At 45.0% G+C, this 27,824-nt stretch overlaps 1 protein-coding gene across 3 annotated transcripts in view; it reads right to left on the bottom strand.

The window, feature by feature from the left end:
* SNX29 (sorting nexin 29) overlaps window positions 1–27,824 on the bottom strand; it is a 640,705-nt gene that overhangs the window by 359,133 nt on the left and 253,748 nt on the right. For all 3 annotated transcript variants that reach the window (XM_053556354.1, XM_053556355.1, XM_053556356.1), the window contains exon 14: window positions 12,583–12,665. In XM_053556354.1, the coding sequence (XP_053412329.1) occupies window positions 12,583–12,665 (83 nt within the window). The remainder of the gene's footprint in view (window positions 1–12,582; window positions 12,666–27,824) is intronic.

Here is a 27,824-nt window from a genome sequence, read left to right as displayed (position 1 = left end):
ATGAAGCTTTTCCCCAGGAGTGATGGCACAAAGACGTGGCCAGGGCAGGGGACTTAAGCACCCTTACCCCTCCGCCACATAACTTCCATCAGCCTCACCCTCCCCAAAGCAGCAGAAGTGGGGACGGCTGGCTGCCTACCCAATATCCATTGTAACCTCCTTCCCTACAGGCCAATTAAGCAACCACATTTTCCAGCCTTTCTTGCAACTGGGATGGCCAAAGAGTCAAGTACTGAGGCTACCTGTTGAGGCAGGTTTTTGTTTAAAGGTCAGGAAACCAGCTAATCAAACAAATACTCTTTTATCAGGATAATGGATTACAAAGCTCTCAAAAAGGTTTACTCTACAATTGTCACCATAATTATTCACCCCCTTTCAGAAACCAATTTACAGGTGCCTGCTAATGTGCCTGGACACTCTCCCAAATGCATCTCACACCCAAAATGACATCAATAATTGCCTGGCACTTCACATGCCTCATCACTTTTAAACATCAAATAAATTCCATTAAGTCAGTATTATCATTTTTGTTCTTCAAATGCAAACACTGAAGCTCAGTATTCCATATTCCAAGAACACAGAGCTAGTGAAGACAGGGCGGAGATGCAACCCAGATGCCCCCACCCAGAAACCCTGTGCCCACCCTTCCCTCATGCTCTGTGACAACTGCCAAGAGCATGCTGTGTCTGCACATCCTCCTGTTCTGAGAAGCGGTAAGGCGACAGCTCTTTTTTTCCATGGCTGATATCCAGTTCTGAGCCCTCCCACCCTGACCTGGCTCCCCATATGACAGATGGCACATGGTCAGGAGCCAGTCATCCAGGGAGAAGAGACGAATGGGGTGGAATTTTCTCAGGATTAAGTTAAGAGGTGGATCAGGCAGAGGCTGCCCACATAGGCACTTCTAGGTCCACTTGTCACAGGCAAGCACTGGGCTCCAGAGAAACGCCTGTAACACATCTGGAAAAATCACCTTAGGAAGGGCAATGAGAAGCACCCAGGTCAGCACAGACCTAGCAAATGCATTCCAGCCGGAATCTGGGCTCGGCTGCTTCCTAGCTGGAATGAATGATTAACTTCATGTGTCAATGTGGCCAGACCATGGCGTCCAGATGCCTTTGGTCAAATGCCACTCTAAATGCCACTGTGAAAGTATTTTTAAAGGAGATTAACAATAAAATCAGTAAACTCTTGAGTAATGATTATTCTCCATGATGTGGGGCAGGCCTCATCCAATCGGCTGAAGATCAGGAGAGGGCACCCAAAGAAGAGGGAATTCTGCTCCAAGATAACCTTTAGACGTGAGCTGCAACATCAGCTTGTCCCCAGGTCTCCAGCCTAGAGGCTGATGCTGCAGATTCAGGAGTCAACAGATTCCACAATCACAGGGGCCTGTTCCTTCAAGTATAAATGAGTCTCCATCTCTCTCAATCTCTCTGCCTCTGTCTAGATCCAAGCACACCCCCACTGGTCCAAATCCCTGAAGAACCCTGACTAGTACAGTGACCCTGAGCACATCTCCTGTTCAGAGCCCTGGTTTCTTCCTGTCTGTAAAACGGGGACAAAAGCACATCCTCACAGAGCTGCTTGAGGAAGAGAAATGCTGTAGAGTGAAAACCTGGCCTGGGGCCCAGCACATGGCAGGTGCCTGACGCAGGGGAGTTCTGGTTACCACTGGCAACCAAGGGTCACAGGCCTCACAGGGAAGGCTGAGCTATGTCACAGCCCGTATCTGGAGTCATCTTGTTTACACGTTCAGTGTCCTTCTCTCCTGTCAGCTCAAGGGTTGTGCCTGCCATGTTCACCCAAGTATTCCCACAACTGTGCCCGGCACTCGGTGCCCAGTGCTGGTCGAATGAATGAAACAGCACCCAGACTTTGCACTCTGCACAAAGCAAGAAACCTGACTTCTCAAGCTACCTGGTGGGTTCAGAGCCTATGTCACAAGTGAGGGAGGCGGAGGGGCAACTGCTTATGCTTATGAAGACTAACTTCATACCAGACGCCGTGCTGGGAACTTTACATCAAATTCTCTCAGTTAATCTTCACAACAAGGCTACAGGTGAAAATGATGGTTTTTATTTATTTTTTTTTATTTATTTTTTTTTTTTGATAGAGACAGAGTCTTACTTTACCACCCTCGGTAGAGTGCCATGACGTCACAGGACTCACAGCAACCTCCAGCTCTTGGGCTTAAGCGATTCTCTTGCCTCAACCTCCTAAGCAGCTGGGACTACAGGCGCCCGCCACAATGTCCGGCTATTTTTTTGTTGCAGTTTGTCCGGGGCTGAGTCCAAACCTGCCACCCTCGGCATATGGGGCCAGCGCCCGACTCATTGAGCCACAGGTGCCGCCCCCAGTAGGCAGTTATTTTAAGCAGAAAGGGGAGCAAGGATGAGGTCTCCCATCTACACATTTAGAAAAAGTAAAGGCTGCTTGAGAGTCAACCCATAAAACACACACAAAGCAGACAGAAGCAGAGCTACACAAGGGAGAGAGGGGGGAAGGCCAGCCGTGGCTACAGCTGAGGCAAGGATGACCTGCTGGAAGAAAAGGCAAGGCTCAGAGGCAGCAAAAAAGACAGGCAGCAGCCCAGTGCCAGGTGGTCCAGGCCAGGGGCAGAGCTAGCTCGGGCTGGGAGGGGTTCGGTGTGTCTCTCAGCTCTACTTCCTCTGTGTCAACTCCATGCTCAGCCAGGACTGCTGAGTCCCTTAAGCAGAAAGAAAGGCATCCCCATCCCCACCTCACAGGTTCAAGTCTAGCCAGTAAGGGTGCACATCTCTTTCAATATCTCAGCAGCACTGTCAGGATGGTGATTGGATCTGACTGAGACATGAGCACATCCCTGAACTCGGTGCCTGGGCTGGTGTGCCCACATAAACCACAGGGACTAAGGGCTGGGAAGAGGGGTTCCCCAAAGGAAAACCAGGGCCAGTTAGTAGAAAAGGGGAAATAGATTCCAGACAGACAAAAAACAGCCAATATCTGGCTCAACACCTGTAGCTCAGTGGCTAGGGTGCCAGCCACAAACATCAGAGCTGGCAGGTTCAAACCCAGCATGGGCCTGCCAAACAACAATGACAACTATAACCAAAACATAACCATGCATTGTGGCAGGTGCCTGTAGTCCCAGCTACTAGGGAGGCTGAGGCAAGAGAATCTCTTAAGCCCAAGAGTTGGAGGTTGCTGTGAGCTGTGACACCACGGCACTCTACCGAGGGTGACATAATGAGACTTTGTCTCAAAAAGTTAAAAAAAAAAAGAAAGCCAATGTCAAAGATGGCACATATGCAGTTAGATGTCGAACCAGGACTTTAAGACAAGCTGATTCAGCTCCAGAGCCCACACTGTTTCCGCCAGCCCATGCTACCTCTCAGCCACACAGTCAGACTAGCAGGCTCTCAGGAATCAAGTCTTCCTGCTCAGCTTCCCAAAGGCAGGCTACTTCCTTAAGGATAATGTACAAACAGGAAATACCTGACTTTAAACATGCAGGGGGAGGAGGAGGGATAGGGATGGGCGTGCTCACACCTAAGGGGCACAATGTAAGGGTAAATGGCACACCTTCTGGGTGAGGGGCACAACCACAACAGGGATTCTTCCTAACAAATGCAAGTGCTGGGGCCAGAGTAGTGGCTGACACCTGGGAGGCTAAGGCAGGCACATTGCTTATTCAAGACCAGCCTGAGCAAGAGCAAGACCCTGTCTCTAAAAACAGCCAGGAGTTGTAGCAGACACCTATAGTCCCAGCTACTTGGGAGGCTGAGGCAAGAGGATCTCTTGAGCCCAAGAGTTTGAGGTTGCCGTGAGCTATGATGCCATGGCACTCTACCAAGGATGACAAGCTAAATAAGACTCTATTTCAAAAAAAAAAAAAAAAATGCAAACATTGTAACCTAATTGTTTGTACCCTCACATTAATCTGAAACAAAAAAATAAATATTCAATCAGCTAGAATGATTAAAAAAAAAGAACCACAGAACGAGGTCTAACTGATGCTCTTACCCAGGAAGGGGAAATCAGGGAAGGAGGGGTGGCAAAAATGTTGGGGCCACTGCTGATCTCACTCCTCCAGAGTGGTCCTGATGAGACCCGAGGGGAGTCAGACATGCGGTGGGTGGCCCACAGAGTGTCCCCCGGACCACCCACAGGGCCGCTCAGTCCTGCTAGGATCTGGTCCCAGGCAAGAGAGTGAGAGGACAAGGGACAGTCATTTCTACTCTTAACACTGAAGGGGGGTTGACTTTGGCTTTGAAAAGACCAGAACACACCTCTGAAACTTCAGCACCCATGGCCAAGAGGTTCAACACCTCTTCACAGTAGGAGGGACACAAATAACACAGAACCCGACCTGCCTGCCAGAGTGCCCCAACTTCCCTTGTTTCTGTTTGCAGCCCCTTGTTTCCAGACTTGGAATGCAGTAACTAAGGCCCACTCTGCCCTCATCTCTCTGGAATCCAAGCTGTCACTGAGTCCTAGAACTTCACCCTACATGGAGCCTTGAGTTTCATAAGGAATACCCATCTGACCCGTGTGTCCACAGACAACTAACAGTACCTAATGTGCCCTTTTTCTCCCACATAGGTAAGTGATGGATCTAAAGGGGAAGCTAGAGGGACCTTACAGAAAGGGGCAATCATATCAATGTACACAGCTATGATTTAATAAAAAAAAAAAAAAAATGAGAAAAAAAAAAGGGGGCAGCTATTACATGGTCTTCCAATGCAACTGCTACCTCCAATGTAAATGACACCAGGACAGACTTCTAATAGCCACTGACAGCTAAGTACACTCCTAAAGCACAACCTAGCAGCACTAGCATCTCCATAATCATGGAAATGAAGGACTCAGTATCTCTGACAGACATGTCTCTACCACATTCTTGGACACCATTCCTATCACAGACCCTTACAACTTGCCAAGTCTTCCTTCTGAGACCCTAAGGGCACAAACTCTAAAGTATCTGGGACATGAGGTCTCTTCCTAAAGAGCTACACAAACAGACTGAAAAATGGAAACCTCAAATGGGTGCCCCAGAGGGAGGGCAGAGATGGCCAGCTGTCCACAAAACCTCAATGCTCCCCTTTTGCAGGACAGGGTTCTTGCCAGGTAGCAGCTGCCCAGCCAGAGATGACACTTCCCAGACCTCTCAGCATCCAATCAGGGCCATATGGCTGGTCCTCAGCAATGGGACGTGAGCAGAGGCACAAGCGGCACCCTCTGGAGAAAGACAGAATGAGAACAGCTGTGTCCCTCCCCTCCAGAAGTGTGTACCATTGCTTCCACAAGCTTCGTTCCCTTCTCACAGAATGCTGATCCCATCTATACCAACTTCTCTGTTACCCCAAAATCACTCCCAGGAGCCACCTGGAGAAAGCCTGGTGACAGCTATTGAGTACTTCTTCAATACAGGAGGGAAAATTACCCACGAGGTACTAAGTCACAGACCGTCCCCCTCGTGTGGTCACAGAGTCCAGCAGAGCAGACAGGGCACATACTCACACAGACGTGATCATAAAATAAGTCATAACGGCAAAAATCAAATGCCAGACTTTGGTTATTGCTCATAATGACTGTCAAGGGAGGTTAGCAAATTGAAAGAGCAGTTCAATTACATTTCTTTAAGGTGACAAGAAAAGGCTGGATCATCTGATGAATCCAACATCTGGCCTGACCAAAGATGAAGGAAATGACATTTCTAGGCTCAGAAACCGGACAAGCCAAGAGTGGGGGCTGCAGAGCAGTCACGATGGGGGGTGGGAGGCAGGCATGACTGCAAAGCTGGGATGGGAGAGCAGCAAGCGAGAAAGACACAAACCCAGGTGGGAAGGGCCACGGTCAGTGGAACATGCGGCTGCAAGGATGGAGATGAGACCTGCTCAGCACCCACTGCAGGTCTTTGTGGGAGGCCAGAGGTGGAGGGCCCAGTAAAAACACTGTGTTAATCTACACGGTGTGTTCTGCACAGCAGTCTGCACTGAGCCCCACTCACCCCCACCCCTGGTCTTCTTAACTTAATGGTGCCTATTTAGAAAACCAAATTCTGTGGCCAAGGCTGGATTCAAGAAGAAAAAGGTACTCTTGACTAACTCAACAATGTCTGCCGCTGGCCAATGTCAGAGCATGGGGCAGATTTGTAGTCTATTTGCTGACCTTGGATGTCATTAACTGGACAGTGATGCCCTCCCAGGCAGTGCTTCCAGCCACTGCACTCCAACATACATGCTGGGATCCTCTGGGAAGCGTAAAAAAACTCCTGCTAGGTTCCCACCACGGATTCAATGGGTCTGGGTGGAGATGGCAATGGGGTCTTTTAAAACTTCTCAGGTGACTGAATTAAAAGCCAATATAGAGAAGCACTGCTCTGTGGGGTGAAAGGATAGATATATGGTTAATAAGGAAATATGAACTACAATAAAATCTTAAGGCTCCCCCCCCCGTGGCTAACTGACTGAACTTCCTCTTGGCCAAAGGGATCCCCTAAAACTCAGCTCCTAGCCATGAGAAAGGAGGTGGGACAGACCTCATCATCCCCTCTCTTCTTAGAGACGTCCTCTGCGACTCATTAATAGGCCTAAGGCTATGCAAGACCTACCTGCGGGTCCTAAACATTCATAACAAACCACTTTAGTCTGGGCATGTGTCCTGCAATTTGTATCTGCTTAACAGGTTATTATTTTAACTCAGCATTCCTTTTTGCTAATCCCTGCTCAATGAGCTATCTCATTGTCAGCTAAAGAATCTTTATAAACCCTATAACCCATAAGCCACCACTTCCAGATGTCCCAACTTTGGGAGCCAAACCAATGTATGCCTTCCCCTTTCTCCTCATGTATTTATGACTTTGCCTATAATTCCTGCCTCCCTGAAATGTATAGAATCAAACTGTAATCCCACCACCGTAAGTCCATTTGCTTATGCTTTCTTGGGCATGGCTCTGAGTCATGGTCCTCAAATTTAGCTCAGAATAAACCTCTTTAAATTATTTCACAGAGTATGGTTTCTTCTCCACTGACAGAAACTAGTAGAGAAGAGAAGTACTCTCTCCTGCTGTGGTCGCTGGGAAGACTAAACCCACCACAGTTGGCAGCCTCTTAAGCCAGCTGGAGAATACCTGCCTGAAAACTGAGCCAGCACACAGTGAGGTGCAGGAGCCGGTGTGTACCAACCCCCGGGGCTGACTGCGCACACCTCTTCCCTACTCTGTGTTCAGATGTTGTACTGGGAGACTGAAGTCAGGTGCAGCAGGAGGATTTACACCACCGAAACCTGCAAACACCCTAAATTAGGACTTAAAAGAGAGAAAGAGAGGGCAAGAGGGTGCTGGTTACTAAGCATTTGCCAGCACATCACTCAAAAACAAAAAACAAAGTGAGAAGTGGAAGAACCAACAAATAAGAGAAAAAAACACCACTCCCAATGATATTTTTTGATCCCTGGATCAAACCATCCCTGAAGGCTGATACTCTAGGACTTGTTTTGCTTAAGCCAGATAAAATTACATTTTATGACTCTTGTAATCAAAAGAGCTTTGAATGATGAAACCATGGCAGAGTCAAAGTCAAGTGCCAGCTGGGACCGTGAGAAACAGAACCTCCTTGTGACCAGAATAACCTGGTTGGAAGCACCACTGAACAGTGCAGTTCCACAGGGCAGCACATTTGCGTGGCCCAGGAATGAAGACCTGTGGATCTTCTGGGCCTGTTTTCTAGATCCCAGACTCTGATCCAAGCATGTCATCTGAATTATGTAATTGAACACCTGACCTTCACAACAACATATGAAGTATATATACTATCTTAATCCTAACTTTATGACTCTAAAAAGGGCTCTGAGAGGTAAAGTGAAATAGTTAAGGTAGTAATAGCTATTGTTTATGGAGTGCCTCTAGAATACCAGAAACTATATACTTTCCTTTTGTTAATTTATCTCATCTTGGCCCAGACTCCTGGGAGGAAGGTACTATTACCATCCCATTCTACAGAGAAGGAGACTGAGGCACAGAAGGTCACACAGGCCTCTAAGTCCTAAGTACCCTCACCTCAGACACACCAACCTACTCACACCCATTGCAGCTCATAAGAAGACGGAGTGTACAATGCTTCCTGAGGTACTGGCTGAGACAGCCATTTTCTTGGGGTCTCCAGAGGCGAAACCACTGGAGACAGGGATTCTGCCCATGGGCAGAACAGCTGCACCTTCTGACACTGCCTCACTCCAGACAATCAGATACAATGGAAGCAGCATCTTTAACCACAATCCTTCCCTGACCTGGCCGTCCTACGCGCTCCCCTGAGAGTCATGTCAGTAGCTGCAGTCCTCCCAGTTCTCCGTGAAGGACCTCCACAAAGAACCAGGTTTCCATGAGGAGACTCAGCCTCACCACTCGCACCCTAACCATACCTGATGGGTAAGATTCTCAATTAGGTGAAGTTCATGTATTAAAACATGAAATGCCCCCCGAACCCTCTTCCCCAAGGGTTCCCCCAAAGAATAAGAAGCAATTCTGAAGACTCGACAATGCCACCCAAGGGAGGTTCCAGGTCTAGACCTGGAAGGCAGGAAGGCAGAGTCAGGGAGTGTGACTCTTGGTAGAGGTCAAGCTAGAGTCTCGGTCAATTGTCAGTAATAAAAATGTTATTTTGATCACCAGTTATCTGATTCCTGCATCTGTTTCCTACCAAGAACCTGAGGGAGAAAGAGAAGATACACAACTAATTATAAACTGAAACAAAGCACCTGTGGCATGCTGAGCATGACGCCAGCATCTCACGTGACAGCTGCCCCACCACACACACACACACACACACCGTGCGCACGCCAGAACCAGCGCTCCTCAGAATTCCATGACGAACCATGAGCTAGAAAAGGAAATGGGCCGTGTAAAGAGCCAGAAGTTGACTCAATAGAGGGCTTCTCCAGGCCTACAGAACTTTCCCTCTCCGCGGGATAGACACGTTTCCACTAGATCTGATGCCACTGAACATCTGAACCAGCCAACTAGGCCCTCCTTGTCTGGTTCACCAAGCAGCCAATAGGTGAGACTCAAGCTTCTCAAGTTGATCAGCCCAGAGGGAGAATAGGCCTGTGCACGAAAGGTGGGCCCTAAGTGTTATTCTGGTTACAACGCTGTCTGTGTACTTGGCTGGTCTGGGGCTCCTCCTAAAAGAATGAGCCAGTCTTGTCAACATAACCCATTTGTTGTCTGAGCCTAAGATAACTGACCTGCTCCAGAGACCCCTCAGCAAGCTGTTAGGAGGCCTCTACAAACAGAAAGCCACTCTGCCACCTGTCTTGTTTCAAACTTCAGCAGTAAGCCACAGGTGACAAGCATCTGGAAAGTGATCTGCTCTCTCGCCAGAAGTTAAACTGCCCCACGCTGGCTCCATAGAGAGGAGAAAGGATATCCAGGGTCCTTAACAACAGAATTGCTCAAATGCCCAATAATGAGCAGTGACAATGGAAGCTGGATTGCCAGGTTAGCTCCCCGTGAACATGGCAGCTCATGGCCCACCTCTGATCACGGCAGGAGAGCGCAAGACAACCTGCTCTAAGACGAGAGAGACCCAGAAACAAAGCCAGGCATGTGCTTTACAGATCCGACCCTGACGTGGCAAAACAGTACTTCCATGCTGAAAAACCCAACCTCATTTCTGGACCACATTAAAAAAAAAACAAATCTTTCAATTAGATAATGAAGCCACCCAAAATTCTACTCCATGTGTTGCTGGGTAAGTCATGATCTTCTTGGAGGAACCAGATCACTCTTTAAAAAAAAAAAAGAGCATGAGAATCTGAAATTTGATAACTGTAAAACCGAAGGCTGTCAATGATCTATTCTAAAGTTTGTTTTAAGATTTTTGGCTTTTTTTTTTTTTTTTTTTTTTAATCCTGGAGACATTTTTCCACAAGAATGCAATAATGAAGGTGAAGGTGAGGATCCCAGAACAGCCCTCAGAAATCTATTCAACCCTGAAGGCATCTGGGGCTTAAATGATTTTTCACACTTTTCCCTACTGATGAGCTCACAATTTCATAAGCAATTTCTTGCTAAAAATAAATAAAGAATAGAATAGAATAGAATCTCAAACTAAAAACTTTAAGTTGTGGGAAATACATTCTCAGTTCCTACCTAGAATTTGGGAAGCTAGAAGATGTTTCTGGGTCCATCCCCAACACCAGGAACTGAGGAAATCGTAGATCAAGAAAGATTCTGAGGCCACTCATGCCTATAAACCCTGCACTTTGGAAGGCTGAGGCAGGAGGATTGCTTAAGGCTCAGAGTTCATGACCAGCCTGGACAACATAGCAAGACCCCTGCTAAAAATGTTTCTAATTAGCCAGGGGTGGTGGCACATACCTGTAGTCTCAGCTACTTCCAACTCCCAGACATCCAGACCACCCACAGACCAGGACATACACAATGGTTTTCAACAAACAAAGGCAGTAATTCGCTAGGAGTTGATACTTGAAATTAGGAAAAATATGTTGAAAGGAGGCCACTATGCAGTTTTTGAATGAACTGTCTTTGATTAAGGTTGCCTGAGGTCCTCAGCATCTAGCCAGTCCTCACTAATATTTGTGAAGTGAGAAGAGGAGTAAATTTCAGGATTTCTATATAATAAGGCACCAGCACACACCCACACATGAGGGTTTTCATGAAGACCTTCCACTGAAGAAGGATTTGCAGACAAGGTGACATGATCTTAAACTACACGGTGATATAGTTACTGCTGCTGTGTGGGACAGAAGGATAAGCTTCAGCATCTCCACTCTACTCTGCTTAACGGCTGTTGCAACTGCCTCCCGAAAAGGCTGACATCCAGCTTTGGTTCAGGACATTCAGGCTGGGTTTCGGGAAACGAACTTCAGGTGCTGGGCCTATAATCCCAGCACTCTGGGAGGCCAAGTAGATAGGATCACTTGAGCCCAGGTGTTCGAGACCAGGCTAAGCAAGAGCAAGACCCCATCTCTACTACAAATAGAAAAATTAACCAGGCCATTGTGAAGGGCACCTGTAGTCCCAGCTACTCAGGAGGCTGAGGCAGGAGAGTCATTTGAACCCAGGAGTTTGAAGTTGGTGTTAGCTCACCTGACACCATGGTACTCTAGCATGGGCAATGGAGGGAGATCTTGTCTCAAAAAAATGAAAGAAGAAAGAAAAAAAATCATTCTGTACATTGTAGATTCTGCGTGCCTATTTAGGGAGAATCACTCCAAAAATCCTCCTAGACAGAAATGCATTTTGTAGTGTTGAGGTTTTCAAATCAACAGCAAGTCCAGTGGTGCTTCTCTCCCAAGGTTCACTTTTCTTATTACTGTGGAGGCAAAGGAGGATCCGCAAAGATGGTGGCACAGCGCACAGCTGCCTGCGTTGCAGTCACTCATCCTGACACGCTGTCTAGAGCCTCCTACTGAATCCACCACAGCAACTCCCAGACACAGGGTCTAAAAAGAGGCATGTTTTAATGGGCTCCCCAGGTAACTCCTCTGCACACACTAAAATATAAGAATTTTATAATGCAAAGAGCAGGGATTTGGAAGAAAATGCAAGAGTTCATTTCCACCCCCAGATACATGTACCAGCAGCCCCTTAAGCTCTCCTAAGCCTCCAGCAACAAGCTTTTTAATATAGAGAAAAAAATACCTACTCATCACAGGTTACTGCGTCAAATCAGAGTACATTTAAACTTGCATGAAAAGGGTAAAGGGCCAGACAAACATTATTCACTCAAAACACGTAATGAATATAATGAGAGACTGTTAAGAGTTAGTAGCTGAGAAAACAGATGAGAAGTGAAAATACGCAAGACCAACATATATATAAAACTCTGCATAATGAAATTAATTCAGAGCCATAATAGCATTATCTGTATAGAAAGGGCAATGAGCCCACAGAAGTAGATATGACGAATTCTGCACTTGCAGCCTCCTCCAGACTGATCCTGGTTACAAACCAAATAAGAATAAAGAAAGGCATGTTACCATAAAGGTGTCACCACATGTTGATCCCAATCAAATGGAGACCATAATAAAACACACAAGTTTCCAAAAACTTCATGTCTTTATGATATTACTATGTAAACCATATCCAGATTCCCATATTCCAGTGCTTACTCTACTGTAGGCATTATGCAAAGTTGTCTGGACAGATCACTTCATGAGGTTGGTGCTATCAAATAATCCCACTTTACAGATGAGAAAACCAAGGTACATAGAGAATAAGAAACTCAACCACAGCTGGGGTATGAAACCTGGCCAGCCTAAGTCCAGGGTGCCGGTTCTCCACCATGTTGGCATTCTGTTGCTTTCACCCTGGCCTATTGTGTGAGCAACACCAGGAGGCTCACTGCATTGCAAGTCTCTCAAGATTCTGGACATAAAGTTGCTTAAGTACACAAATTGGGTGAGTCCTGTGCGATCAGTAACAAATTTAACCCTCCTAATTAAGTTCCCAGAATCCACCACTGTTCTTCCAGTTCACCCACGTACGTGCTCATTACACGGGGAATGTCTATGATGCACCAGTTACAGGGAACCATGACACAGCTCAGCCCTCCCCAAAACTCGTCTCCCCCTCACCTTCAGCTGTTTGGCCTTCTCTTTTCAGCATCTGGACAGCTCCTACATATTTCTTCAGCTGGACTTTCAGCACTTCGTTTTCTCTGCAGGTACAAGAATGTTAAAAAATACATTTAAAAATTAGCAATTTAGACTTGAGGTGGGGGGGAATCTGTGTAAAGAAAAGGACATTATCTGCATCTTAAAAACATCAATATATTCTTGTGTTTTAGAGACCATCATTGGAAAAAGCTAAGTTACCCAGGACACGTTTGCAGAGTGACTTTAAGAAGTGCTCTTTCATGATAGAGATAAGCATGAAATGGGACCAGGACCCAAAATTTCAGAACACTGACTGGTGCTGTGCTTGGGCTGTTTGAAACCAGCAGTCTGTTAGATGTCTATTCAGTGTCAGCCACGCGCTAATATTCTCCCCATTTACAGAAACGCATACTAAGTAGACAAGGAAAGAGAAAGATAAAGAAGAAAAGCAGCTGACCAAGTCCACCCTCCATAAAATAATACATGATGGACATAAGAACCAGGCTACTGAATTCACTCCCTGTATACACTGGCTGAGGATGGACCCTAAGGACCAGGGGAGAAAGCCGCCACCTGCTGAGTACTGAGACTTCACAGGTCTCATTGAATCAAGTACCCATTCATCCTTCACTTGGTGAAAAAAGGTGCAGGGACCCGGTAGCACTCTCCTTATTTTACAGGAGAGGAGTTGGATAGATAAGGTCTCTGACCAAGGTCACATGACCACCAGTAAGCTACAAGGCCATGATTCAAAGCCAGGTCTCCCTGCCCGCAGGGCCCACGAGAACTTTTCTCTGCCTCTTTTTGGATTCAGTCTTAGTTTTGTAATGCCAGACACAGGAGCCCCTCCCACATCTTCTGCTTGTGCCCACAACTCCTGTGAGGATCGTTAGCCCCAGTGCCTTTAAGCCAGTGGTGCTCAACCTTACTAATGCCACGGCCCTTTAATACAGTTCAGAACCGCTGCTTTAAGCAGAGTAGAATTATTACTTTCCTAGCAATGAAAAGAGCTTAAGACTGGGTTGCTTCTAAAATTGTAAAATTAAAAATTCTCATTTTAAAATAAACAGTCAAAATGCATTTAAGAAGGAATGCAAAAACAAGATGAAACCCCAACACCTGGAAATAAACCCCATTAACATGTTATATCAATCCTTATCCTGTTTCCCCCAGACATGCACACACTCCCTAAATATAATTTTTCATGGATGAAACATGTTCCATGCTTCATTAACTTTTTGTTTCTTTGAAGTCTATTTCCTCTTGTTTACAGCTTCCCTCTGGTAACCAATGGTAAAAAACCCAGTATATAAATTTTACTCCTTCCTTCACGTTCAGATAATCACCACCCCAACACACTCACGATTTACTTTATCAAACGGGGTTCAATTATAAATTATTCTGCAACAAGGTTGTCTCATTTAACAGTTCACCACAGTCAGCCTCTAGCTCAGCCTGTATACAGACGGAAATGCCATTGCTTGGTCCAGACATGCCACACACTCAGTAAAACCACTTAGGGCCCATCACTGGGTCTGCATTTGCCTGTTTTCAATGCATCTGACCACACCTCAGCTCACAAAGGCAGCCCTTGCTTTACATGTTGCTTTTCTGCAGAAAGAACATCAGCATCAAAAGCAGGAATTACCACACACTTATGTCCTGCTGGGGCACTCCACATTCACCTCAGAGGCTTTGTGAAGAAGGAACCAAGGGCACGGGGGACTTCAAAACCTGCCCTAGGGCGGCGTCAAACCCAGGAGGCCGGCTTCAGGGTCAGGTGTCTATCTCCTTTGCCATAAACCAGAGAGGGGCAGAGGAGGCACAGCACAGGGCAAGAGAGCGCCCACAGCTCCGCACAAGGGTGGCATTAGCAGACCAACCTGCTGAGTGGTGAGGTCATGGGGCTTTTATTTTTAACTTTCTTTTTTTTTGTTGTTTTTTTGTTTTTTGGTTGTTCAGCTATGTTCTATAATTTTCTATAATAGTAACATTTAAAAACAAAAAATATTGCTGTTGCCATTCTCTTATAATTTTTAACTTTCAGAAAATGCTAAGAGGGATGAGGAGGCTGCTACGAATAGGTCTTCCCTGCACCTCCCTCCTCCTGCCTGGGCCAAGGCCCCTTCCTGCCTTCTCTGTGCTATTGTTGTGTGACAGAGGCGGCTTGTGAGGACAAGGCCTCTAAGCCCAGAGGCATAGATTGTTGAACCTGGTCAGCCACATCTCAGGGGCAACTCTCCTCCACCTCCTAGGACTTTCCTCTTCTTGAGCTCTAGGGTCTACACAGCTCAGCTGAAGATCACTCCTCCATACCTGGCTCTGTTTACAGCCAACAAAGTGACTTCATCAAATCAACATTCCATCTAGAAAACCACTTAGAAAAGTTGGAGGAGGCTGTGCTGTAGTTGCTAAGGAACCTGCGGATGAAAGGAGCACTCAGGGGCCAGGAGGGCCTGACCAGCCGCTCCCCACCCCAGAGTGCGCTGCTGGCACACAAGGGGCAGCTGGGACTTTACTTGCCCTCTGTGACCGGTCAGTGACCCAACTGTGAATGGCTGGGCTCGCCCCAAGGATAAAGTCTTTTAGCTATTGACTCACACCTGCCCCAAACAAGGAGCTGTAGTTTTGGTGTGTCCCTGGTGATTACCAGCGTGATGACGAGGTAACCACAGGACAGAGGGGACACACTGTCTTTCCCAGCCCCAACCGTTCCCAGATCAACCTACAGAAACCCCCGTTCCCTGGTGCCTCTTCAGCACCCATTCAGTGCTTCCCACATGTGAAGGGTGGTTGAATGCAGCTTCTTCAGTATTCAATGAAAGGGAAAAACACAAAGAGAATGAGTCAAGACAGTCTATCAAACGCGCTGTGTTCCCAGTGCCACTGGAGGGCCTCACCAAATCTTTAATACTTGGGTATTTCTTCTGTTTTTTAAAAACTGATTTTCTATTTACTGCAGTGATATAAAGAATCCCTTTAAAATAAAGTATTCCCAAAGTGAGTGGATTTAAATAAAAAAAAAGTAAATGATACTGCCAGTTACACACAGGTGTGACAAAAACCATAAAGGTGGTGCACAGTGACATTAAAGGGGATCTTCCTTTTAATTAAAACTATAAGGAAAAGATGCTGTAAAATATACTTCCCAACTATATTCCAGGGGATGAGGAAGAGAACAGGAGATGAGAGTTAAATAAAGTCAAGAAACCATAGGGAAGCTCTCTCCCCCCGCTCCACTTCCCAGGGCTTTGCTAAAAGAGGTTAAGGAACCTCCCAAGGCTTATACACAGCTGAAGCCCCTGCTACCGACCCCCTCAGACATCTCATATATGTAAGCAGCTGGTCACAGATGAGCTTCAAAAAATACGAATCAAGAGCCATAGGTCTTTTGACCCAGTAACTCCCCTTCTAGGAAAAGCACACACATGAGGATATGGTGAATACAGCAGAAAGAAACTGGCTACGAATTAAGTACTTGACAAGAGAAGAGTGGATAAATTATGGCACATCCATCTGCAACAGGACACTACAGAAGAGTCAAAGTTATGCTAAGTGCGTTTGTCACCATGGACACTGATGAGTGACACAGCAGAGGGCCAAGGGCATTTACTACGACCCCTTGTCTGCAGGGGCACATTTGCATGGTAACAGGGTTCATTTATAGATGATGAAATTAGAAGAAAAATGCTTTCTTTTCCCAACAACATACTTTACTAGAATACTTCAAAACTGTATCTAGAATAAGATTTGACTACTTGCTCGGTGCACCGTAGCTCAGCAGCTAGGATGCCAGCCACATACACCTGAGCTGGTGGGTTCAAATCCAGCCCAGGCCAACTACAACCAAAAAATAGCTGGGTGTTGTGGCAGTTTCCTGTAGTCCCAGCTACTTGGGAGGCTGAGGCAAGAGAATTGCTTAAGCCCAAGAGTTTGAGGTTGCTGTGAGCTGTGATACTACAGCACTCTACAGAGGACTACGTAGTGAGACTCTGTCTCAAAAAAAAAAAAGATTAGACGACCGAAAGATCCTACATCACACTTAATGGTTGAAGATGGTATTTTGCCCCCCACCCACCCAGAGCTGACAAGACGTCAAGGAGGCCTTCACTCACATTCAGCACACTGGGTTCTAACCAGTGAAATGAGCTCCCAGCCCTGCACCAAAAATTAGCATCAGATTAAAAAGTAAGAACTAAAACTGTCCCTGTTTACAAATAATGTGATTGTCTGCATAGAAAATTCTGAGAATCTACAAAAAAAGTCTCAGAATAAATGAGTTTTTCAAGGTCATGGGATGCAAGGTCAAACAGAAACACCAACTGCATTTCTATACACAACCAATGAACAAGTAAAAAGCAGAGTCATGAGAGGAACCCTTGATAAAACCTCCAAAAGATGATATGCACAGGTATAAACAAGATGCGTGTAGGACAATACTGACGAGAGAAGTCAAAGGAGAGACCAGATTCATCACCTAGAAGACTTAAATAACTAAGGTGCCAATTATTCCCCAACTCTTCTATAGACTTAACGCCAACCCCAGCCAAAATCCCAGCAGAATTTTCTGTAGAAATATTCTAGCTAATAATAAAATTCACATGGAAAGACAAACTATAATAGCCAAAATTGTTTTGAAAAAGAAGCACAAAGTCAGAAGACTCTCACTGCCCAATTTTAAAACTACCATGAAGCCACAGCAATGAAGGAAGTGCAGGACAGGCAAATGCGAGACACAGGCCGGCAGGACAGAACCCAGACTCAAGGAACAAGCCCACCCAAACACAGTCGCCTGACTCTTGACAAAGGTACAAAGGCCATTCAGGGGGAAACCGCTTGGTTTTTAAACCAACTGCGTACGCATATGCAAAAAATAAACTTCAACTGATACTGCACACCTCATACAAGCGTTAAATCAGATCACAAACAAATGTAAAACAAAACTATAAAGTGCTTAGAAGAAGAAAATCACGTCTAACCTGGGGTTAGTCAGAGTTCCTAGACATAATATCAAAACCATGATCCATAACAGAAAACAAATGTCCAACTGCATCTGCTCTATGAAAGATAGCAAAAAGCATGAAAAGACAGGCTACAGACTAGGAGAAAATAGTTACAGATCATACAGACAGTAAAGTGCTTGTATCCAAAATACGTTAAAAACCTCTAAAAATTAATAAAATCACTTAGTCAAAAAGGGGTGGGGGGAGATGAGAACAGACATAAACAAAGAACATACACGGACAGTAAGCAAGCATGTGAAAATATGTCATCATCAGTCAAATACACACCAAAGGCACAGTGAGATGCCATGACAAATCCACTAAAATGGTCAGAAAAAAAAATATTTTAATGCCAACACCAAGTGCCGAGGAGAACGTGAAAGAGCTGAAACTCTCATACGTTGCTGGTGGAAACTGAAATTAATTCAGCCACTATATGACCCAGCAATCTCACTTCTGGATGTTTTTCCTAAAAAAAAAAAAAAAAAAAATTGATCACACAAAAATCTGTACACAAATGTTTCTACCAACATTATTCATAATCACCAAAAATGTCTCTGGACAGTTGAATGGTTCAACAAACCATGGTAGTAAATTCCTGGTGCAGCCAGGAAAAGGTACCAAGCTGAGGAATGCAGACATGCCCTATGGGAAGAGCAAAACAAGCTGAGGAGGGAAATACGAGAAGCTGGCAGATCCGGAGGCCATTGTGGCCAACCAAGGCAAGAAGTGGTGGTGGCCAGGACTGGGAAGACCGCTCACCTGTCCGACTCCCGCTACCAGCCCCAAATGTGCCTGCGGGCTGCCCTGAGGTTTTCTTTAAAAGCATCAGGAAAAACCTGGCTTATTGTACCCTCAATGAATCCCCAACAATAAAAAAAAAAAAAAAAAAGCATCAGGAAAGAAAGCAAATCAATGAGTAGGTAGCAAGTACCTCTCAAACAGCTTCCAATGACTGCAATAATTAATGTTTGTAAGTCAAAGCAATTATGCCTGCCCCAATGTCAGAATAAACAAGCAGCAACCTCAGATAACACCACTCAAAACAAAACCAACAAACCTGTGTAAATACATTTGGTAATTCACAGGCACTAAAACACCACCCTAAGACACACCTACAGGAATTTTGCGTTCCCTATGATCTGCTATCTGGTGCCAGGAACACCAAGGGTGACCACAACTAACTACTAGAAGAATGGAGCTAAGTGGCCAGGCTACGTCAAGCCCTGAGGACTGCCCCAGAGCAGCACCAACAAGAGGCAGGAAGGACAGCATAAATCACCCGGCTTTGTGGTATTCGCAGCCACTGCTCCTAAGTCGAGCCACTGCAAAGTGACACAGACCAAGCTATAAAATCCATTTTCCCTAAACGGTGCATGTTAGTGTGCTCTGATCCCCAACTCCAACCCTACCACCTGTCTTATCGGGTTGACAGGAGGGTACATACAATTAGGTTACAGTGTTTACAGTCCAAGCTGTAGTGTCCTTCCCCCAGAAGTGTGCCATTAGGTGGGAACTTACTCACCACTTTTTTTTTTTTTTAAGGAATTTATCATCTCTTAGGGCTGCTGCTATACTGAGTGCAGCACAAGTGCTTGGCTTGTCCTTTACAGAGCACTCTGCATCCACGCCCTCGGTCTGCACCATGACACTGCTGCTACCAGCGACCACTTGTCTAGCTCAGGAAGAGGAGAGGGATTCACAGGAGTTTTTAGATACCCACAAACCTAAATATCGACATGAAACCTGAGTGACTTTCCTAGCAAGCAACAAGCCAAAAAGTGGCAGAGCCAGGATTCAAACCCAGACAGTGTGACTCCAGAGTGGAAGCCGGACCAGTCTTTGCCTTTGCGATACAATAAATAATCATCAGGGCTGGGGAGTAACACAGCCAGCCAGCACCTCTGCACTGAGGGCCTGAGGGCAGGAGGGGATGAAGGAAGCTTTCCAGAGCACTCTCCCCTATGGCCACCTTAGAGGGGCCACCTCAGGGGATGGTCCTGGACCTCCACCCAGGCTATTGCCCCCCACTCAGTCCGTCTCTCAAGGCTGAGCCTGCCCTGTTCCTCTCCTCCGGCCGCTGTTGGGGCTCCCAGAGCAGTTCAGACAACCACCCCAAAACAGCCTCCCAGCCCCACTACGGGTGTTGGCCAATCACAACCCTTCCCTGTGGCCCACCCCAGCCAAGCTCTTTCTCATACCTGTTTGCTGAGGTTGCTTCGATTCTCTGCCTGCAACACCCCCATTTGCCCCAGCCCCTGCTAAGCAAATTTTTCCAGAGTCTCCTCAGAGCCCACCTTCTCTCTGAAGCCTTTCCTGCCAACCCCACTTCCACCACAGGGCATGAGATGGCTCCCTTTTCTACCCCTAGCATCTCCTGGACAAGTTTCTCTCTCCACAAGTCTAACATTAACCCCTGGCCTGTGCTCATCTCCCCCTATTTAGGTTGTCCTGAGGAGAGTGACTATGTTGTATTTCCCTTGTTTTGACCTCCTTCCTATTGTTCTCATTTGACTGATAAGGAAATGGAGGTGTGGCAGGGTTAGTGACCAACCACAGTCAACCAGGAGTGGGACTGGGGTTGGTATCTGAACAACTCCAATGTCCACACCTTCTGACACGAGGCCAAGATCCCTCCAGATATAGCCAGACCTTGGGGGATCTCCAATAATGGAATCAGCAGAGAATTTTATCCAGAAATTAGATCTCCCCACAGCCCTGCTCTTCCCCATTTCCTGAGCAATTTAATCTAGGCTATAAGAGATTAGTTAACTTATGAGGAGATGAGTCAAATAACTGAATATATCACAGACAACTGGAGCCTGAATTCTTACTGTTGGAGAAGTGGGTAATAAATATGCAAAGTAAGAAAACAAGAAGTCACAGTGTTGTTGGATTGAAATTCAAGGTATCACTGGGAATTCATGGGAACATTTCAAAAGGACACAGAAGCCAGCTCATAAGGGTTCCCACAGGACCAATCCGGGAGAATCTGAGCATCAAAATACTGACAGTAATAGATTATGAGTTTCTGAATAAAACTGAAACCCAGGAATCCAAAATGAATGGGTGGGAAGTTTAATGTGTAATAAGATATTTATGGCTCCATAAAACCTCCCCACAAAATCTCATTAATTGCAAAGGGAAAAGAGTAACTTTACAGTGCAGAAGGGGGCAGACACCCTCTTAATTAAGGGACCAAGGTTAACACCATCAGGAATGAAATGAATTGAAACCATGCACCTCGCACTAGGATGCACAGAGAACGTGCATCGCCTCTGCAATGCTCCTGCCACAGATGCACAAACTGTGTCAAATGTAAGGAAACACAAACAAATCAAGCGGAGGGACTCTGCAAAATAAACTGGCCTGAACATTCAAAAGTGTCAAGGTCACAAAAGTCAAGGAGAGAGAGAGACAAAGAGAGAGAGAGAGAAATTATTCCAGCCTGAAGAGACAGATAATTACATGCAAGGTATCATTCAGGACTCAAACATTTTGCAAGAAAAAATGTTATTGAGATAACTGGTTAAAGTTGAGCATTACATAGGGATTAGATGGTACAAATGTGTTAGCGTTAATTTTCTAATTTCAATTGTTGTAATGTAGTTATGAAGGAGAATATTTTGCTTGTCAAAAACATATACTAACATATTCAAAAGTGAAAAAAATTAAGAAATAAGGCCGGGCACAGTGGCTCATGCCTATAATCCTAGCACTCTGGAAGGCCAAGACAGGCAGATCACTTGAGCTCATGAGTTTGAGACCAGCCTGAGCAAAAGCAAGAACTCATCTCTACTAAAAATAGAAAAACTGAGGCAAGAGGATCACGTGAGCCCAAGAGTTAGAGGTTTCTATGAGCTATGACACCACAGCACTCCACCCAGGGCAATAGCTTGAGACTCTGTCTCCAAAAAATAAATAAATAAAAAATAAGAAATAAAAAAGAAATAAAAGATTCCTACGCCCACTCAATAATCATGAACTCTGGGGTAGAGCCTGGAACCTGCATTTTAATATGCCTGGAGGACACTGCTGGACCCCTCAGGCCCAGGAGCCACTCACTGCCCAGTGCCCTCCTGCCATACCGCTTCCATTACAAAGACCCGAACAAGAAATATATTCCTTCTTAAGATCCTGTTCAGAAAACAATGATGCCTACCCATGCACAAGAAGCCTGAGTACTTTTCCTTTCTTTTTAGTAGTTTTCTCTAACAAGATAGGCCAAGGGCTACCAGGAGCCTCTGTATTTCTCCTTGGCTGTACTCTGGTTTGAGCTATGTGGCGTCTTATCTCTGCCAGATGGAGGGGCTAGGAAGAGGTAGCTGTAAAAAGCTTGTTTGATTTTTAGTGCTCTCGGTTTCCCCACCCCCATTATCATCATTTCACTATTTTATAAACCTCATCTCATTAGCCACCTGGTCAATTCCACTCAGGAGGGCAAGCTGGTCCCCACATTGCATATCCACAGAGAGGGAAACAGTCAACCTCCAGTAACTCAAAAAGGTAATTAACTGCAGATGACACACACCTAAAATATACTGAGCACAATGGGAAAATCTCAGGGTTCCAAATTTAATAGCCAAAATCGCAGCTGACTCAAAAACTCATATAAGTTACTTCTCAGGGCACTTATTTATCAAGGAGGAAGCTCGCTTCAGTCCTTTGTGCCATATTAAAAAGTGCCATATTAAAAAGGTCTGACAGTCCTGGTATGAGTGCTCACTCTGCCTCCATGTGACCTTGGGCAAGTCACTTAACCAGTTTATCACCTATAAAGGGGATGACAAAAGTACCCACTCCTGAAACTACAGAGAGAATTAGAACAAGTGTGTGCATAACTATAAATGTGCATAAAGTGTCTGGCATATAGTAGACACTAAATCAATGTTAGCTGTTGATTTATTATTTTTGTCATAATTACTTATAAATTGCAAACCAGGACTCTACTGGTTATTATTTTCTAAACCAGAGAGATCTATGTTCTCCCGGGGAGAGAGGGCTAGGGAAGAGCCTGTAATGATGCTCAAATCTTACCTAGAAGCTTTCCATGTCAGGCGACCCAAGACTGGTCCTCTGCCCCACCCCCTCCCTTGGCTCCCTCCCAAAAGTGTCAAGGTCACAAAAGTCAAGGACAGAGAGAGGGAGAAATTATTCCAGCCTAAAAGACAGATAATTACATGCAAGGTATCATTCAGGACTCAATCATTTCGCAAGAAAAAATGTTATTGGGATAACTGGTTAAAGTTGAGCATTACGTAGGGATTAGATGGTACAAACGTGTGTTAATTTTCTAATTTCAATTGTTGTAATGTAGTTATGAAGGAGAATATTTTGCTTGTCGAAAACAAGCCTCAGCCTCCTCCTCAGAAGGTCTGCCTGATCTCCTGTGGTCCTCTGCCGCACCCCCTCTCACACAGCCACCTCCGTCTCTTCTCAGAAGGTCTGCCTGATCTCCTGTGGCTGGCCCAGAGGACCTCTCTAGGGATGCAGCATTTCCCAGGTTAACTGGGCTTCCACACAAGCCAGTTTTAGAAACTCTTAAGGTACCGCCCACATGACAACTTACCCTTGGAGGAGCAAACACAAACAGTACCACTGCATGCCGGGAGTGGTGGCTCACACCTATAATCCTAGCACTCTGAGAGGCCAAGGCAGGTAGGTCCTTTGAGCTCAAGAGGTCAAGACCAGCCTGAGCAAGAGAGAGACCCCATCTCTACCAAAAATAGCCAGGTGTTGTGGCAGGTGCCTATAGTCTCAGCTACTCAGATGGCTGAGACAGAAGGATTGCATGAGCCCAAGAGTTTGAAGTTGCTGTGAGTTATGATGATACCATGGCACTCTACCCAGGGCAACAGAACGAGACTCTGTCTCAGGGGAAAAAAAACAGTACCACTACAGAAAAGGTAAGTAAACAGAAGAATGGGTACGCAAATTAATATCCTTAAAACAGGCAAAGGACACAAACAGGCAGGAGCAGCAGATAAGAAATGACTGTCAAGTTGTTTCCTGATGAGCCCCAAGAAGAATGCAAAGTGGAAGACAAGAGTGAGCATGACAAATTGGAACCCTACCCCAGAGCTTTTGGGCCCCAAGCCTGGAGGAGCAGGCAGGTAGCAAAGGAAGGAACAGGCTGGGGGACGTGCAAAGCAGGGCCTGAGTGGTACAGGCCCTGCAGAAGCAGAGAGCACATGCCGCTGGGAAGGAGTGTCCACGACTCCACCCAAGCACAGGGAGTATGACTCTATGTTGCCCCATCTTCCAGCTGTTCAAGAGCAGCTGGGAGTCAAAGATCTTTAAACACTGACCCACAATGTGTTAAAACACCTCACATGCCAAACACATCTATTAGCCACAGTCTACAGGGCCACCAGGTGCTGTGTATGCTCTTGACCTTGACCTCTTGGCATTGAGTTTGGCCATCTGTGAAATCAAAAGTCTACTTGCTCATTAGTGTCCCTCCATTAGGCCAAGAAGAAATGAATGAAAGGCCCTTGAGATCCTGTCAAACACACATAACTGCAATGTAATCATGAGAAAACAGCTGACAAACCGAAATTGAGGGGTTTGGGTTTTGCTTCTATCAAGCATTTGGTCAGAAGAGGAATTAAAAAAAAAAAGTCAAGGTCATGAAAGTCTATGCAACATTCCAGAATAAAGGAGATCCTGGATCAGGCAATGAGAATAGTCATAAAAGGACTAATTGGCCCATATTTAAGAGGTGAAATATGAATATTGGACTATATATTGCATGAAAATAATGACATCAATGTTTAATTTTATAATCATACTTCAGTCATGTGAGAAAGTATCCTTGCTCTCAGAAATTATATACTTGAGTATTCAGGGGTAAATGGTCATGACATTTGCAACTATTAAATGGATCAGGGCCAGGTGCTAATACTTGTAATCCCAACACTTTGAGAGGCCAAGGTCGGAGGATCTACTAAGGCTGGAGTTTGAGACCAGCCTGGACAATATAGCAAGACCCTGTCTATAAAAAAAAAAAAAAAAAAGGTTTAAAAATCAGGCAGGTCCAGTGACTGCAGCCAATAGTCCCGGCTACTTGGGACACTGAGGCAGGACAATCCCTTGACCCTAGAAGTTTGAGGTTACTGTGAGTTATGATTGTACCACTATACTCCAGCCTGGATGACAGAGCTAGATCCTATTTCAAAAAAGAAAAAAAAAAAAAAGAAAGAAAGAAAAGAAAAAGAATAATGAAAAAGTTTGTATGGGTACAGAGAGATAGGATTTATAGAAATAGAGAAAGACAAGTTTATCTCAAATATGGCCAAACACTAACAACTCGTGAGTCTGAAGGAAGGGCATACATGTATGTATGTAAAAGAACACAAAGTTCTTTTACCATCTCTGCAATTGTTGAGAAAATATAAGATTTCTTCAAAATAGTAAGTTTTTTAAAAAAAGAAACTCCTTTAGAAAAGAAAAGCTCCCAACCAAAAAAATGGAAAGGTTTAATAATAATGGCCCACACAGTAGGGTTAAAAGGATTAACTGAATAGCTCGTAAAAGGTACTGAAAAGCCAAGAAAATGTGCTTGGTAAATATAAATATAGACCATATTAAATACTAAATAATATCTCAAAATAACAAGGCCTAATTACCAGTATTACTTGGTGCAGTTCACCTGTCTCCTTTGTGATAATTCAGGCAGGGCCACTGAGATAAAACCTAGAAAGCCCTTCGAGGGGTATTGTGTAACAGGGAGGTACAATCACTGTTATTATCTTGCAACCCACATCTGAGGAAAGGGGGAAAGACCTAGAATGGGTCCCTTTCTTACTATGGTGTCTGGAGACTGTGATGGGCTGCAGAGCTGCTATTACCGACACGGCATTTGGAGAGCAAGAAATCCCACATCTGAATAACAAGCTGAAAATTCAATTTGGCTCTCAAATAAGTCACAATAGTCTCATCAAATCTCAGCCTCTTGAGACCACAGATAGGAAACAACATGGACTATGAATAAAGCAAGGATGAAAAGATAACAAAATACAACAATGGAGGCCAACTAGACAGAGGGAGAGCAAGAGAAAAGTTACTGAAGGAGGGTGTATTATTATCTCTTACCTGAACTAAAAAACAGGCCAGGGCCAAGTGCAGTGGTTCACCCTGCAATCATAGCACTTTGGGAGGCCAAGGCAGGAGGATCCCTTGAGCTCAGGAGTTTGAGACTAGCCTGAGCAAAGCAAGACTCTGTCTCTACTAAAAAAGAGAGAAAGAGAGAGAGAAAAACTAGCCAAGCATGGTGGTATATGCCTATAGTCTCAGCTACTTGGGAGACTGAGACAAGAAGATAGCTTGAGCCCAAGACTTTGAGGTTGCTGTGAGCTGTGATGCCACAGCACTCTACCAAGGGCAACACAGTGAGACTCTGTCAAAAAAAAAACCAGTCCCATGTAGCCTGTCTGGCTTGCAGCCAGGCTCAAACATGTACATTGTTCTTGATATAGAAAATCCAGTGGAATAAATCACATTTCAGAGGAAACACGATTATTTTCTCCTTGACAGCTAATGACTGCAAGAGTTAACAAAGCAAAAAGAAAACAAGACTCCTTAAAGCTGTCACTGATGCTAGTCTACACTTGATTAAAACGTTTTCCTGCTATGTTCTGTTCCACCCCACACTCTGAGGATGAATTACTGACAAACTATGAAAGATGTTTCCAAAGGAACGGAGTGTGCTCTCAAGCCTCCAGGCTCTCCGCAGAAAACTCAAGAGGGCCAGGAGTCTCTGAAGATGGCTTGATCGGTGCCCAAATGTGAATGGATCCCGGTAGACTCCAGGAAGCTCACCAGATGTGGTGAGTTTGCAGACCAGGAGGGGACCAGATGCCATTTGTTAAAAAGGTGAATTGAAACTCTCAAAAAAAGGCCACCATAGCAGGGAGCTCTAGGAGGTCCCAATCTTTATTGTTTTTATTTGTAACATGGCTTCTTATTGACCAAGATGTCTTTAAAAGCAAGAAGTTGGGCCTGCCCAATCTCTGAATCCACAACACACAGCACAGTACATGGAAAATCAGCTGCAACAGCTGTCTGATGCCACCTCAGCCACCATGACGCATGGGCCTCGTGCGAATCCTGACGTGGTGGGGAGGGCTGGAAAAGACACTTTGGGAAAAATTAGGGAATTGTGAATGTGAACTATATATTAGCTATTACAGAATTATTGTCCATTTTCTCCAGCATAGTATTATTGTGGCAATGTAGGAAAATGTCCTTGTTCTTGGGAGATAAATGTACAATGATTTAAGGGGGGAAAAAAATGTCTGAAACAGCTTTCAACAAGTTCAGAAAAATATATACATATGTACATGTATATACATATATACATGTATCTATATATAGTATCTGTTTGTTTTATTCATTTATTTAGTAAAATTAAGTGGGCCAGGCATGGTGGCCCATGCCTGTAATCCTAGCACTGTGGGAGGCCAAGGTGAGTGGATTGCCTGAGCTAGAGGGAGACCCATCTCCAAAAAAAAAAAAAAACAAACAAGCATTGTGGCAGGCACATGTAGTCAGCTACTCAAGAGGCACATGTAGTCAGCTACTCAAGAGGCTGCTTAAGAGAATTGCTTAAGTCCAAGAGTTTGAGGATGCTATGAGCTATGATGCCATGGCACTCTACCCAGGGTAACGAAGTAAGATTCTGTCTCAAAAAGAAAGAAAGAAAAGAAAAATAAAGTAAAAATAAAGACAAATGTATAAAATAATAACAGTGGATCTAGGTGGAGAGCATAGCAGTGGATCAGCAGGTTAAAATGGAAAGTTAGGCAATTTTTTTGAAAAATAAGAAATGTCTAATGAGTAAATAAATCCACACACAAGGCTCAAAATGACATTTCTATGTCCCAATGAGGGTGAACAGATACACTAACTTGGGTTGGAGGTACCTGGTAGGGCTTCCTGTCCTGAAGGCTGAAGGAATCACCCCTTCACCACAACCCCCCATAAAGAGTCCAGATTAGCTGGGAAGCTCTGCTCTGAGTGAAAAAATGGCAGGAGTCATCAGAGTAACTACTTTTGTGAAGCAAGAGTAGCTCTAATCCACTGTAATCGATTGGCCTATTACCAACCACCTATTTCACTTCAATTTCACCCTCACTGACAGCTTCCTTCCTTTGTGCTTTGTCTGGTGGGATTACTATTAATGAAGGATTTATTAGTATTATTTAAAATGGGATTCTG

The sequence above is a fragment of the Nycticebus coucang genome, chromosome 12, assembly GCF_027406575.1.
Source record: "Nycticebus coucang isolate mNycCou1 chromosome 12, mNycCou1.pri, whole genome shotgun sequence".
NCBI classification, from domain to species: Eukaryota; Metazoa; Chordata; class Mammalia; order Primates; family Lorisidae; genus Nycticebus; species Nycticebus coucang.
Note: the sequence above shows the minus strand (reverse complement) of the source record. Positions and strands in the feature narration are given on the sequence as shown.